At 40.2% G+C, this 17719-nt stretch overlaps 2 protein-coding genes across 3 annotated transcripts in view; both read left to right on the forward strand.

The window, feature by feature from the left end:
- Positions 1-2974: 2974 nt before the first annotated feature.
- LOC113635579 (E3 ubiquitin-protein ligase Hakai) lies at positions 2975-8787 on the forward strand. Of its 2 annotated transcripts, none has more exons than XM_047802652.1 (6): positions 2975-3102; positions 3973-4140; positions 4364-4464; positions 4564-4647; positions 6168-6241; positions 6813-8787. In XM_047802652.1, the coding sequence occupies exons 1-6, from the start codon at positions 3090-3092 to the stop codon at positions 7816-7818; spliced, it is 1446 nt and encodes a 481-aa protein (XP_047658608.1). In that variant the 5' UTR covers positions 2975-3089; the 3' UTR covers positions 7819-8787. The 2 variants fall into 2 exon arrangements, with proteins under 2 accessions (XP_047658608.1, XP_026990890.2); XM_027135089.2 differs by having other exon boundaries at positions 6828-8787.
- Positions 8788-9119: 332 nt separating this feature from the next.
- The window catches only part of celsr1b (cadherin EGF LAG seven-pass G-type receptor 1b), a 46894-nt gene continuing 38294 nt past the window's right edge, over positions 9120-17719 (forward strand). Inside the window, exon 1 of the mRNA XM_027135355.2 lies at positions 9120-12956. Coding sequence (XP_026991156.2) covers positions 9269-12956 — 3688 coding nt within the window. The 5' untranslated portion in view covers positions 9120-9268. The remainder of the gene's footprint in view (positions 12957-17719) is intronic.

Below are 17719 nucleotides of genomic sequence, written 5' to 3' on the forward strand. Positions count from 1 at the left end.
AAAATGCAATACACAAAAGACAATTAACAGTAACAGAAACAGCGCCGACCGACCAGTGTAAATACTGAATGTTCAAACAATATTTCGTGCAGACACATTAGAATGAACACTTTGGATAGTATATAGAGTTGTGCAAAAAACAGCAAATTACTTAAATATTGTATAGTATGTACGTAATGGCTGAGATATTGTACAATATGTGCAAAAACAGCTGAAATGTTGGACAGTATGTGCAAAAACAGCAGAAAAGTGTGCAAAACTGTGTGTGTTTTGTGAAGGTCTATGCAGTCCATACAGATGATGTGTGTGTATGTTGTGCTCAGTATAGTACAGTTCAGTTATTGAGAAGTCTGATGGCTTGTGGGAAGAAAATGTTACACAGTCTGGTCATGAGGGCCCGAATGCTTCGGTACCTTTTTCCAGAGGGCAGGAGGGTGAAGAGTGTGTGAGGGGTGTGTGGGGTCATCGACAATGCTGTTGGCTTCGCGGATGCAGCGTGTGGTGTAAGTGTCCATGATAGAGGGAAGAGAGACCCTTCTCCGCTGTCCTCACTATCCGCTGCAGGGTTTTGTGATCTGAGATCGTACATTTCCCAAACCAGACAGTGATGCAGCTGCTCAGGATGCTCTCAATGGTCCCTCTGTAGAACATGGTCAGGATGGGGGGGTGTGTGTGTGTGTGTGTGTGTGTGTGTGTGCCTTTCTCAGCCTTCGGAGGAAGTAGCTACACTGCTGGGCTTTCTTGGGGATGGCGCTGGTGTTGAGTGACCAGGTGAGGTTCTCCGCTAGATGAACACCAAGAAATTTGGTGCTCTTGACGATCTCTACAGATGATCCGTCGATGTTCAGTGGAGAGTGTTCACTCTGTGGTCTCCTGAAGTCCACAACCATCTCTTTAGTTTTGTCCACATTCAGAGAAAGGTTGTTGGCTCTACACTGGGCAGTTATTTGTTGCACCTCCTCCCTGTATGCTGACTCGTCGTTCTTGTTGATGAGACCCACCACGGTCGTGTCATCGGCGAACTTAATAATATGATTCGATCTGTGCATTGCTGCACAGTCGTGAGTCAGCAGAGTGAACAGCAGTGGACTGAGCACGCAGCCTTGAGGAGCTCCAGTGTTCAGTGTGGTGGTGCTGGAGATGCAGTTCCCGATCCGGACTGACTGAGGTCTCCCAGTCAGGAAGTCCAGGATCCAGTTGCAGAGGGAGGTGTTTAGTCCCAGCAGGCTCAGCTTCCCAATCAGGTGCTGAGGGATGATTGCATTGAATGCTGAACTAAAGTATATGAACAGCATTCATACATAAGTGTCTTTATTGTAGAGATGGGTGAGGTCTAAGTGGAGGGCTGTGGTAATGGCATCGTCTGTGGAGCAGTTTGGACGATACGCGAACTGTAGGGGGTCCAGTGAGGGTGGTAGAGCTTCTCGAAGCACTTCATAACTATGGGTGTGAGTGCAATGGGACGATAGTCATTGAGGCAGGACACTGTAGACTTCTGAATCACTGAATCACTTTTATAAGTAAAGCAGATTGGTTATTTGAAACCCTTCGTTATTTTAAAACAACAATGATCCACTTTTAACAAACAGGGTGTACAATTTCCTAAATCAAGGTCTGTTGTATATTAATAGTATAGTAATTGTGGATAAAACTTTAGGTTGTCCTTTTTAATGTAACAAAAATGAATTTGCAAAACAAAGTTACAAACAGTATAAGGAATGAGGATGACAGAAAAATACAGAAACCCAGTTCTATATCAAGCTTATTAAAGATAAAAATGTTCTTCATAATAACGTCACAAATTATTAACAGTTTGTTTTGGAGGACTTTTCTTGTTATTACCAGTGTTGTTGGTGATGATAACTTGCTGTCGTTACCACAGCTAGTGAACTAAATAACTCTATTTCTCTAGAAGGGCTGATTATCAATGAAAATCAGTGACTTTCAAAAATCAATATGTAAAAACTAATAATCTATAAATAATAAATGTAACATTTTGAATTTAAAAAAATCCCAGATATACTACACATTGTTTATGGTTTAAAACTTCAGAATTAGAATCGGGTTTATAGGCCAAGTGTGTTGACACGCACAAGGAATTTGGTTCCAGCTGTTTGTGACTCTCAGAAGTACAGACATAAATAACACTATACTATACATTTAGCTTGGACTATACAAGACAATACAGACGATGTGATACAATATTGACAGTATGAGTATTAAATATGAATACAGAATATATGACTGATCAGTTATGTACATAAAGTGTGAGAAGTGCATGGTAGTGCAAATAACAGTATTGTGCAATACTATGCTTTTTGTGCAATATCAGGAGTAGTGTGTGTGACGTATACGGATGATGTGATAACTGACAGGTCTGATAATGCAGCACTTATAGATATGAAGCAGGGAATATAATTATGGTGAGTTGTTAATCAGGGTGATTGTCTGGGGAAATTGGCAGTTTTGGTAAACAAAGCTCTGTATCGCCTGAGAGAAAGGAGGAGCTGAAAGTGGTTGTGTCCAGGGTGTGAAGGGTCAGTAGTGATTTTTCCTGCCCAGTTTCTGGTTCTTGTATGGTACAAGTCCTCGGGAGTAGGCAGGGGGGCACCAATGATTCTTTCTGCTGTTTATAATAATGCCAGTTAACATATGCCCATGTTTTAAAAGGGTATTTGTCTTGTGTTTTATAAAAACACAGACAAATATCAGATGAACACTGTGTGCAGTCAAGTAAATGGAGTTAAATTGGTTTGAGCTCAAGTCCACTTTCTCACGCATGAAATATCAGCTTGCATTAATGTGTAACCATGTACACTGGCATTAAGTTTTCTGTCAAAAGACGTGCATAATGAAACAGGGTGTGTGTCTTATTATAGGAGTATACCTATACCGTATGACAGGTATATGAATTTAGTAACAAAGACATAATAGTTATCTTTAATTCAAAGACAACAACCGCATATACCAAACAATCGTTTGACGGTTATGCGTAATACATGCGCCTTGATGATCTGATGCATGGTCCAACCGGTAGCCCCGCCCACTCTTAGAGCTCAGAGGGCGTCCCAGAATGCAGAGCGCGAGACATGGACCAAAATGGTAAGTGTTAAGCTGTTTGAGTAAATCAGTGTCTTGTGTGTGACATTTTATTAATATCATCTCTTTAAACATGGCAGCGTTGACTGATGGAGCCCCTCTGAAGATAGGGTTTTGTTTTAATTTGGTAATTTATGTATTACGTCGCACTTTGAGCTCCAGCTAACTGCCTGTAGAGCTAATGTTGTTGTTGTTGTTGTTGTTGTTGTTGTTGTTGTTGTTGTTGTTGTTGATGATGATTATGATGATGGTGGTGATGATGATGGTGATGTTGATGATGATGGTGATGTTGATGATGATGATGGTCGTGATGATGATGTTGTTGATGTTGATGTTGATGATGATGTTTTTGTTGTTGTTGATGATGATGATGATGTTGTTGTTGATGATGCTGTTTTTGTTGACGTTGTTGTTGACGTTGTTGTTGACATTGGTGACTGTTGACAAGTAGACTATTTACAAACATATCTGAAAATTTACAGACAACTTTGATTGCTGATATGTGTGATGATTGGAATTTGAATACATTTTTTTAACAACTTGGCTATCAACATTTTTCTGAATCACGTAATAAACTTAATGAATAAAATGTTCTGTTGTTCATGGTAGCTGGGCTAAACATTATTGTAATATAATAATAAATATGCAATTACATGAACCTTGTCAAATCCAGTTGATCAAGCTAACTTAATTTAAGCATCAACATTATCCAGATATTGAACAGTCTAAAAGCTTGTGTTGCTATAGTTACTGAATCCAACATATTGTTAGCCTCCTTTGTGGAAAAGAAATTAACCAAGCTTGTTTAAATATACTAGATAACCTGTTTGTGGAACATGTGTCTGATTTGGACATGTTTATCCATCTGTGTAGTAGACAATGACCTTCAAGGAACTGATGGTTCAGGGGCTCTTGGAGGGCTGGATGTTCGTCGCCGGATCCCAATCAAGTTACTGTCCAAGCAGACTATCAGAAGCAAGCCTCCTGGCCGGGCACAGCAGCCCACAGCCAGAGTGCCCTCCAATGCTCTAAGTGACCAAGGTGAGAGTTATTCATGCATAAGAATGAATAAACATGAAAAAAGAAATTGATTTGGTTGTTGGAAGGAATCAATGAATGTCTGGGTTTTTGATACAGGATGGTTTAAATGAAAGCAATATTTTTCCCTAAATGGCACATGTTAAATGGAGATCAAAAGTTTTCTATTTTAGGTTGTAATAACTGAAAAATGTTTAGTGTTAATATCAAACTCTTTCGGTTTTAGAAACATTTATATGTAAGAAGGAAGAGAGGTTTGAGTGCAAAGCTGGAGATGCTTTTGGGAAACAGCGGAGATTTCCGCACCCATATTTCTGGGACTATAAGGTAATGGCTTTAAACATGAAAATGTACAAGATAGTTCTTGTTGCTTTCAGATTGAAAAGTATCTGTTGGCAGGTTTATGGATCTGTTTCTTTTTTACAGCTCAACCTGGTTGGAGAGAAAGATGACACTCCAGTACACTTCTGTGACAAATGCGGCCTGCCCATAAAGATATATGGACGAATGGTAAGGACAGCATTGTGGACCCCACACACTCCTCACACACACGCTTCACCCTCCCTGCCATCTGGGAAAAGGTACTATTGCATTTGGGCCCTCACAAACAGATTGTGCAACAGTTTCTTCCGTCAAGCCATCAGGCTTCTCAACACTCAGAACTGAACTGTTACCGAACGAATACAGACACACACACACACACACACACACACACACACACACACACACACACACACACACACACACACACACACACACATGCACTCTCAAATTCACTCAATCGCTGTTTGCACATTCATTAAAATTGTTCTTTTGCACACCATATTTCAATACCTCACCCAACTGCTGCCTTAACAGAATGTAGATTCAATTAAATTCAATTCAAGTTTATTTGTATGGCGCTTTTTACAATGGGTTTTGTCTCAAAGCAGCTTTACAGAACATAAACATAGAACAGAAGGTAAACATAAAGAGAAATATAGAGAATTAATATAGTAAAAATTCAAGATATACAGTATATAGTTCAGTGTTTATGTATGTATGTATGTATGTATGTATGTATGTATGTATGTATGTATATGTATTTATCCATAATGAGCAACTCTGAGGTGACTCAGGCAGCAGTGGCAAAAACTCCCTTAAATTGGTAAGGAAGAAACCTTGAGAGGAACCAGACTCAAAGGGGAACCCATCCTCATATGGGTGACACTAGAGGGTGTGATTACAAATACACAGTCAAACAAATCTTCTCTTGGTATCATAGAGTCCAACTGGAGCTGGTAGATCTGTAGATGTGTTTACAATATGTTTACAATCCTCTACACAATGTTTATGACCCAATACCTTTGCATAATGTTTTGTACAACATACAGAATGCACACTGGTCGGCACCATCTTGTTTTTTTTTTTTTTTTTTTTTTTTGTAGTGTTTTTTTTTTGTCTATCTGCTCTGGCTGCACATATTGCACTTTATGTGGCTAGGACAACTTACTTTCAGTCCTTAGCTCTTTGTTGTTCTATGTAGCTCTGTGTTCTTTTATGTAGCACCACTTAAACAGCTCTATATGGTTGAAATGACAATAAAAGCTACTTGACTTGAACGCTCTCGGGTGTTGATTGGAAAACAGTATTTATAGCTATTTCAACTGTTTGATTAAATATCCTGTTTCCTGACTCATCTCAACACAGTAGTTGTCTTGCATTTCATAAGTCAAATGAATATATACAGAATAATGTTAATAAGTACAAATTTTGAGGAGTTATTTCTTTATTTACTTTAGCAAGACCTTTATTTAGCACTTGTTCTTATGTATATCTGCCATAATCTTCCAGCTTTATATACATTTATTTAACCTATGATTTTCTGAACAGTTCCTGATCATATGACCGATCCAGTTTAATTTTTACAATCCAGTACAGTTACAAGAACTCACAGGCAACACTTCATTTTGGGGTATGAGTGCAAACTGATATTGTATAGATGTCAGAAGCAAGATATTTTATGTGGTTTCTCTCTCATCTTTAAACAGATTCCCTGTAAACATGTGTTTTGCTATGACTGCGCAGTTCTCTATGAGAAGAAAAGTGATAAGACCTGTCCTGGGTAAGTTCCTTTACAGATTTAGTTTAATTTTCTAAACAAGCTTGCTGCCATTGACAGTTTGTATACTGAAGCAATCCCTGTATCTACGGCTGCATGGTAATGAATAATAACCTCAGATGTTTATGTATTTTATCCTTATTATTCAACCAAATAGTATTTAGTCATAATTAACATTTTCTTTTACAGTGTTCATTATCGGGCTTATATTCACTTCAAAGTATATCATAATTGAGAAAAACTAATAGTTCTGTGTTTGTGTCAACATTTCTACCTGACTGATTAATTCATTTGTATCTCTCCAATATCACAGTCAATTGAAAATATAATAATGAATTAAAATGTCATGTAAATAATAAGATTTTTTGTCTTGTTTGATCTTCATGTCTGTGACAAACATTGCTAATATCATGATATATTTTCTCCTGTGGAGTTTATGCTGTTCTGCTTTTAATTTGCTGATTAGGGAGTTTTTTTTTAAAGTATTGCAAAATACAAGCAGGTTTAAGTATAAGCTTTATGAACTGCATGATTGTGTCCTGTCTCCACTTCCTATACTAAATTCTAAGTTCAGTTTGTCCCTGTATAGCTGCACTGATCCAGTCCAGCGCATTGAGCAGTGCCAACGCGGATCCCTCTATATGTGCAGCATCGTGCAGGGTTGCAAGCGTACCTACCTCTCACAGCGAGACCTACAGGCCCATATCAACCACCGTCACATGAGAGCGGGCAAACCTGGAGTCTCACGGACTGAGCCTACGCACCCAAACCCAGCTCTGACTCCGAACCTGACCTCAGACCCACCGGACCGTTTCCGCCTGCCCCCGGCCCTTCACCTACCCAAGGCCCACCCCCTGATCCAGCCACCTTTGCAGGGTCATGACCCCTTTGGCCAGCCTCCCACTGCATCACCCTCTCCTTCTGATCTGGGGCCCTCGTCCCGGGCCCTGCCACCGGAGACATTTCGCATAGCCACTGTGACTACACGTAAACATAGCAACCTCATCACCGTGCCCATCCAGGATGACTCGAGCAACTCCATTCAATCTCCACGTGAACCCCTTCCACAGACTCCCCCAGGTCTGCCTCCTCATCACCACCCAGGCCAGCCGGTGGTGTCCCACCCTCACCACATCATGCCTCCATGTCAGCAGCAACATTACGGTCCTCCACCTCCACCACCACCTCCACTCAGCCACCCAATGCAAGCCACAGGGGTTCCTCACATGATCTACAACCAGGCACCACCAATGTCCACTGCACCACCTCCCATCACCCCTCCACCTGGACATATCATAAGCCAGATGCCACCGTTTCTGAACCACCCACTGTCTGCATCTCTCCCTCAGCATGGTGCACCACCTGTTAGTGCTCCACCACGTCATCACTTTAACCATAATACTCTGACCCAGGACCAGGGCACCCTGAGCCCACCTTTTAACCAGTCGGGAGCCCTGAGCCCAGGCTTGTGGCCTGCGCCACATGTCCCTCACCCTCCTCGCATACAGGGACCTCCTCAGGGCCAGATGTCTAGACGACACCACCCAGAACAGGCCCGATATAGACCGTATTACCAATAGTGTTTGGCCAGCATCCATATCAGACAGTTTGGAGATTAACAAGATCATCAAGAATTGAAGTAATTTCAAGTTGAACTGTACACTCTGTGATGATGACATGATTCGTGTGATGTTTTGTAATCTTGTTAGGTATTTAATGGTTACAATATGTTTGTTGGCTGAAAAAATAGAAACAATGAAACCATGCAGTCAGAAGCCATTTTACATCTTGTTTGAACCTTGTACCTATTGACTGCAATGAATAACAGATAAAATGCTAATTTTTACACCTCCATTTTATTGTTTGTTTTTTTTTTGCTAGTTCCGGTTCTGAAATGTTAAAAGTACAAAAACAAGGAGGAAAAATGTCTTGAAATGTATTGATTGCAAATTTTCAAGCACAATCGATTTCTAGGAACAAAATAACATTTGTTACTGAATTATGGTCAGTGTAAGCCACCCTGCTATATGTGAAAAGGTCAATTCTCTTAGTGCAGATCATGAGAAGTTAGACTTTTCTGACCTCGTGATGAGATTCACAAAATGTATTTTACTAGGAAGAATGTTTATCTGTTGATGGTCATTATTACTTGCGTGTATGTGTTTTGTCCACACGGGGGGGCTGTTCACACTTTATGTCTTAAGCAACTATTAACCATATTAAACTGTTGTATATAATTATTATTTATTTACTGTAGTACCAAGCGGAATTGTCTGGTCACTTTAATGGATCCCAATTTTAATGATTACAAAAATATAAATGTCAATAAATATGCTAATAAAACAGTAATGGGCTCATTAATGGACAACCCCTTGTGTAGTGTCCTTTAAATTTCAATGTACGAGACATGCTATCATTATTATTATTATTATTATTATTATTATTATTATTATTATTATTATTACATTTTCTTCTGGGAATTCTGAACGGTTTAAATGACAGTTATAGAAATGTAAACTACACAACAATAAAGTGGAGTATTTCACATACATTTTATAAGCTTTATGTTTTTCCTTAAATATAATAGTCGGAGTTTAGATGCATGCAATCTCTAGGCGACCTTCATTATGAATCACTTTGCCGATTTGACTCTTATGAACGGTTTTGCTTTTTGGAGCGTTTGATTAATCCGATTCGGATCCGCTTCATTCAGAAATCAAGGTTCACACATTTACAGCCTCGTACAGACTGTTGATAGAGTATACTTGATTCTATTTATAATAAGTCACTTTAAATTATTCAATTGATTTAGCTCTTAGATTCGTTCGTGCGTGTGAACCGATTCGTCCGACTCAGTCACTTAAAAGAGTCGTTTGAGAAGAAAGCAACGGTTCGTTCACGAATTGTCCATCACTAATGGCAGCATGGTGCATTCCGCCGGCGACTTGTGGAGTTCGTCTAGCTTTTTATATGTGATATTTAACCAATCGCGGATTAATCGCTTAACTTGTTTTGATTAAGATATGAGCAATGGAAGAACTAATTAAATGGATTTGGTTTGGGATACTTCTTCGTGTCCAGTTGTGTGTATGCTTTGATTTACATATTTCGGAGTCCCTTCACCCTGGAGTAACGCTGGTAAACGCGTCTCTCGGACCAGGATGGATTTACAAAATAGACAGGAGTTTAACGCCAAAGTCACTGGGACCCTGTGTGACGGTTGGGAGACGGGATGGAGTCGTGACTCTCGCGCGTAAAGTTCACTGCTCGCTCTTTGCCAAACGCGCAGTCCCGCTGTACTTAAGGGTCGCATCATTAACATCGGAAAACTTTGTGTTGATTCATTTTAACACGTTTGTTCACGGTCAGAACTGCTACATGAAATACAGAAGGAAAGGTAAACCGAAGCGTAAACCGGACGCATATATTTATCTACATTCTGGATATGGGGATTGCTTGAACCTGGGCACATTGTCCACGGTTATACATAAACATTTACCGAAGTTTACGCGAGACTCGGAAACGCTTCGAGTTACTTGCGAGGAGAAAATGAGGAAAAACACAAACACTGGGAATACAGACCTGACCACTGAGCGCTGTCTGCATCATGATGCCAGATTTGTCTGCACAGTGCCAAGTTCATGGAAAATTGTGCTAGTTTTGGGGGTAACATTGCAGTTTAGAATGCAGGGACCTCACACTATGGGATATAGTGGAACTGACTATCCAACACCCCAAGGTGAATGGGGCTCTAAAGGGGCCTGGAATGAAAAAAGAACATTTTTAAGAGGTGGAAAAAAGGTCCACAAAGAATTCATTCCCAAGGGGTTGAGCACTTTATTGGACATGCCTACTGACACCACCTATACTCTACATTTGTTCAAGAATAGTCAGCATTGGTTGCGGGACTCATGGACTCGACGTAAAAAACGAAACGCCAACTCAGCTCCTCAGTTTCAGCTTCCCAATTACCAGGTTTCCATACCGGAGAATGAGCCATCTGGAACCCGAGTAATTACACTCAAAGCCTTTGACACTGATGATGGAGATGCAGGAATACTGGAGTATGACATGGAAGCTCTGTTTGACAGTAGATCTAACGATTTCTTTCAAATCAATCCAGAGACGGGTGGCATTACAACTCTGCAGTCATTAGACAGGGAAGTTAAAGACACCCATGTGTTCAAAGTGATGGCAACAGACAAAGGGACACCAAGGAGGTCAGCAACAGCTTATCTCACAATCACAGTCAGTGACACAAATGACCACAGGCCAGTGTTTGAGCAGACTGAGTACAGGGTTAACATAAGGGAAAATGTTGAGGTAGGTTTTGAGGTGATGACAATCCGAGCCACCGATGGAGATGCTCCCTCTAATGCCAATATGATATATAAGATAGTAAATGAGGCTACGGTGAACAAGGTCTTCGAAATTGATCCAAGGAATGGTTTAGTAAAAATCAGGATTCGTCCAGACAGAGAAGTCCGCTCTCACTATCAGCTCATAGTGGAGGCCAACGACCAAGGAAGAGATCCTGGGCCATGCACTTCTACAGCCACAGTACATATCACTGTGGAGGACGAGAATGACAACTTTCCTCAGTTCAGTGAGAAAAGATATGTTGTTCAAGTTCTTGAGAATGTAGTTATGAACTCTGAGGTAGCTCAGGTCAAGGCCACAGACAAAGATGCTGGAAATAATGCTAAAGTGCATTACAGTATAATCAGTGGGAATGTAAAGGGACAGTTCTACATTCATTCCCCCACAGGCATCATTGATGTCATTAACCCTCTTGATTATGAGGTGATCAGGGAGTATACTTTGCGGATAAAAGCCCAAGATGGTGGTCGGCCACCTCTCATTAACAGCACAGGTATGGTTGTTGTGCAGGTCGTGGATGTGAATGATAATGCTCCTATGTTTGTCAGCACACCTTTTCAAGCTTCAGTGCTGGAGAACGTTCCCATTGGCTACTCTGTGATACATATTCAAGCTATTGATGCAGATTCAGGGAACAATGCTTATTTGGAGTACCAACTCACAGACACATCACCTAGCTTTCCCTTTATCATCAACAACAGTACAGGGTGGATTACAGTCAGTATGGAGCTAGACAGAGAGACCACTGAGTTTTATAATTTCGGTGTGGAGGCAAGGGATCATGGAGTTCCTGTGATGTCATCTTCAGCCAGTGTAAGTGTAAAAGTGTTGGACGTGAATGATAATGTTCCCACCTTCACACAGAAATTGTATAATCTGAAGATTAATGAGGATGCTCCAGTGGGGGCCAGTGTGCTCACAGTCACAGCCATTGACAGGGATGTGAACAGTGTGGTAACTTACCAGATATCAAGTGGGAACACACGGAATAGATTTGCCATCACCAGTCAGCGCGGTGGTGGGCTCATTACTTTAGCCTTGCCACTGGACTATAAACAGGAACGGCAATATATTCTCATTGTAACGGCTTCAGACGGTACGCGCTTTGACACGGCGCAGATTTTCATCAATGTTACGGATGCCAACACTCACCGGCCTGTGTTTCAGAGTGCTAACTACCAAGTGTTACTGAGTGAAGATAAGCCTGTGGGTTCTACAGTTGTAGTTATCAGTGCTACAGATGAAGACACTGGTGAGAATGCACGCATTACTTATGTGATGGAGGACAACGTGCCTCAGTTTAAAATTGACCCCGACACCGGTGCCATTACAACTCAGATCGAAATTGACTATGAAGGTCAAGCCTCATACACTCTGGCTATCATCGCTCAAGACAATGGCATTCCTCAGAAGTCTGATACCACCTATGTGGAGATCATAGTGCTTGACGCCAATGACAATGCACCCCAGTTCCTGAGAGCTATCTACCAAGGCACTGTGTTTGAAGACGCACCTGTGTACACTAGTGTACTTCAGGTCTCTGCAGCTGACAGAGATTCAGGTTCAAATGGCAGAGTGAGCTATACATTTCAGGGAGGGGATGATGGTGATGGTGATTTCTTTATTGAGCCATACTCAGGGATAATCAGAACAGCGAGGAAGTTGGATAGGGAAAATGTAGCCACTTACAACCTCAAGGCTTTTGCAGTAGACAAAGGCATTCCCCCAATGAAAGCTGCAGTGGATATCCAGGTCTCAGTGCAAGACATTAACGATAATGCCCCTGTGTTTGAAAAGGATGAGTTGTATATCTATGTGAAGGAGCACAGTTCTGTGGGTTCCACTCTGGCACGTGTCAGTGCCACAGATCCTGATGAGGGAACAAATGCTCAAATCCTATATCAGATTGTTGAGGGTAATGTTCCTGAAATCTTCCAGCTGGACATCTTTAATGGGGATCTAATTGCTCTCACTGATCTGGACTATGAGACCAAGATGGAGTACTTGATCGTAGTTCAGGCCACATCTGCTCCACTGGTCAGCCGGGCCGTTGTACACATTCGCCTTGTCGATGTTAATGACAACTATCCCATCCTGCAGGATTTTGAGATAATATTTAACAACTACATCACCAATAAATCCAACAGCTTCCCTGTAGGTGTCATTGGAAAGGTACCTGCACGTGATCCGGACGTGTCTGATAAGCTTCTCTTCACTTTTGTAGAGGGCAATGAGCTCAATTTGCTTATTCTAAACAAAGACACAGGAGATCTGAAGCTGAGCAAAGACTTGGACAATAACAGACCCCTGGAGGCTGCTATGAGAGTGACTGTATCAGGTAAGACTATATACTTTATTTATCCTATAATGCCTCAGATTTTATACAGAAGGGCCACATTTGTATGAATCACTCTATTTCTCATTCGTTGGCAGGCAATTTAAGTAATAAGAGCAATTATGTCCTAAACAGCTGTGTCAAATGCCCTACCTATGTTTTAAGAACAAAAACGAAAACACTAAGATAAAATGTACTTACTATTTACAGTCTTTGCAAATGTCACGTGAAAACACTCTCATTAGCCAGATTATATGTGATTTGTGTATTAAACTGTATCCATTCCACACTGTGCTAACTGTCGTCTTTAAAGAAATAAGTCCACCCTGAATGACTTGTTTACTCATCTTTCACATAATAATTCACGAGAGCTTCAGTGGTATCCAAGATTTATTTTGTATCGAAGGTTAGTTTTGTAGTTTAAACTTCTTTTCTTCACATGTTGTTCTGTTACTTTCACACAGCTCTTTCTTCAAGAAACATTACGACTGGCTGACTCGACGTACATGGAGCTCTGTACAGAGCTTTCATTTGATATTTAACATCTATTTAGTGCATTATTTAGTGCATTATTTTTAAAGGATATTTTGCTGTTTAACATGTTTTATACTGGCCTTTGTAGCCCACATTTATTTGATCATTTATACTTTTATTCATTTATTAGACTCATTATTCAAAATCTGGTCTGGAGGTTTGAGCTCCGTTTCACTCTATGGTTTATTTTAGAGGCATAAAGTTTGTTAACACAAGTGTCTGTGGTTCCAGGCAAATGTATGCTGGACATGGCCCTTATTTGTTTGGAGGAAATTGACCAGAGAATGTGACTGCAAATCGGAAAAAAGTTTTACTGGAATAGGTGCATGTTCTGGAGAAAGAGAACACAAGCAAATGGAGTCAGATCTCTTTCACGATTCTAGTCTTTATGTTCAAAGTACCATATACAACAAGAAAACAAAATGAATGAATACATAATTCATAATAACCTTTATAATATCAGGGACTAATTTGTAAATCCCGTATTTAAGAATAAGGACTGAAATTATTTCCACAGTATCTATCGGCTGCTATTAAAGAGTTGCTGTTTTTACCTCTCATACGTATTTCATTTTTATTGCTATCTTGTACTTTGTTTCTTACCATCATTCTAATAGTTATCGCTTTTGCCTAGCGCTTCATAACTGCCATTCTGGTCTGGTGTGGTGTGGAGGGATAACTTCAAAAATCTGAAGTACTTATGTTTTTTTTTTTTTAGGAATTTAGCTCCTGTTTTTATTTAAGCTAAAGCTTTTATTGTTTGGATATGGTTTGAATTATAATCCTTAATCTTTTCATTCTTATCTGCAGGGCTTTTGATATAATTCAAATCATCAGCTATGTTTCTAAAGTAAGACAAGTTCTGAACTGCTTAATTTTTTGCTAATGGAAAAGCATGTCCTCATGCATGCAGCTATTTTTTTTTTCTTCCTAATATCCTGCTGAAGATTATCTTAATCGCTTAATCATCTGAGAATGGATTGTTATCGTTTGTTGGCAGTTGATTGGACATTCTAATCAAATCATGTGAGGAATATTTTGCTAAATCCATCTCTTAGCATCATGGCAGTTTATTTATTCCATTGACCCATTTGGGCCTTGGTTAAACAAGCTGATCCTCAGTCTGATGCCTACAGAACCAGAACATCCTCCATGGCTGTTCTGCCATCTACAGAGGAAGGTCCATGAAGGAGATTCAGAAGTTTTTCTCTCATTTGTTGTTGGCATGGAGACAGTGAGCTTTGTGAGGCTCTCAGGCATTCTCTGGGTCTTGAGCATGGGCCCCTTTTGTGAAGAATGAGACGGAGGGGGTTGCGATAGGAACAAGAGGGGGTTCCTTACACAAGGGTTGGGGGGTGCATTGTCCCCATGCAGATTTCTCTCTCCGAAGACAAAGCTGTTTGTGTGTTGAGAACTTGAAGAAAGGGAGTTTGTTGAATGAGGCGAGTGTTTCTATCTCACTTGCTGTCTCAGGGATTAGACTATTATCAGGAGCTCATCCTGCCAATAGCAGATAGCCTTTAGCCTTAACATGTTCACATTTGGCTACGGCATGCATTGATAGACACTGACTAAAAAGAGATTTCCACGACATTTTGTTTTGTGCACAACACCAGACAACATTTAATTCAAATGACTAAGTGTGGTCCTGACTGCAGTGGTGGATTGCCACTATATTTTTTGTCTGAGCTGCTATGTAATGCAGCTTAGTTGCCCTTGTGGTCAATGGCTATGCTTCATTTTCACATGAAATACAAATGGTTGCCATTGGATACCATGTAATATTTGACAGAGATCAGAAAGGGACTTCTCTCGGGACTGCACCGGTACAAAGGCCAATGAGTATTAGATTTTTTTTGTTATTAAAGCCTCAGCTCCACATTCCACCACCAAACCATTAAACAGAAGGAAGCAACTGGTGCATTTTAGGGATTGATTTTTATAAAATGCAAAACATGCTTAAAACATGTGAAAGTTAATTCACATTAACACTGTGTGTGTGTGTGTGTGTGTGTGTGAGAGAGGGGGGGGGAGTTGGTGACAAGAGCAGTAAAGTTATGAGGTTTAATTCCTTGTTAATTACTACATGAGAATTTTCCTAGTTAAGTCGTGATTGTACTTAAGGTTATATAAAGCGGTTACAGAACAACTTACAACGGACACAATGACGCTTTTAGAAAAGCGTTGCACTCCTCAGGCTAAGGAGGGAATTTGTCTTTATGTACTGCAATGCTTTTTTTGGCTCAGTGTAATGATTTGGCTTCCGAGTTGTTTTTAATTCCTGTGATGCATCCTCTTGGAATTGTGCTCTGCATTGCAACCAGGATTACTGGATCATTGAAAGACATCATTTAAGAATTGTGAACCTGAAACTTAGTTAGGGTAGTTAGGGTGGGGCCTCAAGCTTACGTTCATACTCAGCCAGACTGTTAGCACTCAAGTAAAGCAGAAACACTTTGTTGGGAAGGATGACCAGAAATCTATTTCTTAATTGAGCTGCATCTGGGAAAATATCCCTGTTTAGCCATTGTTTCTACATTCAACTTTTCTTAGGCTTGTGATGTAAGAAATCTCAACTCAGGAGGTCCAGTAGACAACTTTTCCTTTTTGGTCACTGCTCATAAACTTTAATATACATTAATATATCATATTTCACACCTATTTAACACTCCAACTCATCATCCTATCTTTGAACGCTGCATTGTTTCTATAAACAGAAATTCCCATAAACAGCACCACTTATTGCTGTTAAGGCAGAAATTTGTGGCATGGCACTGCTTCTCTTGCATGCTGTGCAAGAAGCAAGCCTGCCAGTGCTGACGTTAACAAGATCCATAACAGATTCATGAGGACAGTCTGGAGAGGCACAGCCTCCATTACAAAGCACTTAGAGTGTGCACTCTGTGGAAAGCACTTTTGTTCATTAAGTTTTTCTGAGTGCACCTTTACTGCATTCCACAGAAGCCATGCTGAGGAGAAGCATGGGGTTTTTAATATGTCTGAAAAATGAATGAAGCCTGTATGTAGAGGAGAGACATTAGGAGAGTAATAGAACTGACAGGTTTTCAGTACATAATGAAACAAAGCAAATGTCTGAAATGGAACTGACTTGTTATGTGTAAAAATATTTTGACTTTTTGGGGTGTTCCGGTATTTAAATTATAGACAATTTTTGTATGTCATTATTCTATTGCAACAATAAGATGTACTAAAAAGTTTTAAGGAAGCTTATCTGGCATTTTATCTTGGCCACTCTTCCGAGTTTCTGGCCCGTCATAACTTCTGATTGCTTGTTTCTAATATAGTGTTAAGTTTTTGACAGCTTTTCTAGCAGCGTGTAATCTTGGGCCTCACTCGTCACTGTGCTCATTGTATTATGAAGGCCAGTTGGCACAGTACGAAACATATTTAGGTCAGGCTTCACTGATGATCATGCCCTGAAAGAAGGGTATGTCTGGCAATACTTGATTTGTGTTTCTAAATGACAGCCATGATCTTGGCTTTTCAGCTTCCCACCAGTATGTGGAATCAGAGTTGTTTACTTGTGTATTTTTGGCACTTAGGAATGAAATGTAACTGCTGAAAATCGCTTACAACAAATAATTGTGTGTGTGTGTGTGTGTGTGTGTGTGTGTGTGTGTGTGTGTGTGTGGGTGGGTGTGAGTTGGAGGTGTGGTGAGAGGAGATGCACTCTTACAAGGAAAGATAGATCTTACAGAGTCAACGCTCATCAGCTGAAATGCCATAAAGGAAGCCTGTAATTCATTTTCATTAAGCTTCATATTGTTTAACAGTTAACATGCCAGGCATTTCAGGATGCAGTTCTGATCCTTGTCTTCTTTTTTTTCCCTTTTTACCTCATAGGTCTGACTGGAATGAGTCTTGATTAAAATTCATTGCGGATACAGAGTGTGTGCATGGCACTTGTCTTGCTCTGTGTGCTTTATAGTGTATAGCGTGTGTTTAGAATGCTCTTAGGGGACGCTTTTGTTAAATAGACGACATTTGCAATCGTTTTTAACAAATTTTTTCTTGGGTCCTCACTAAGGCATGTAATGCAGAAATACACCAGATATTAATGGTACAGAAATGACTGTAAGAAAGATGAACATTTTATGTATCTTACTGCAGTTTTGCAAACATTTCTATTAAGATAAGATACACAATAGGGATCATTAACTCTACTTTATAGAGAAGAGAAAGATGAGGCAAAAAAAAAAAAAATACAGATC

This window comes from Tachysurus fulvidraco, chromosome 17 (assembly GCF_022655615.1).
Source record: "Tachysurus fulvidraco isolate hzauxx_2018 chromosome 17, HZAU_PFXX_2.0, whole genome shotgun sequence".
Taxonomy (NCBI): Eukaryota; Metazoa; Chordata; class Actinopteri; order Siluriformes; family Bagridae; genus Tachysurus; species Tachysurus fulvidraco.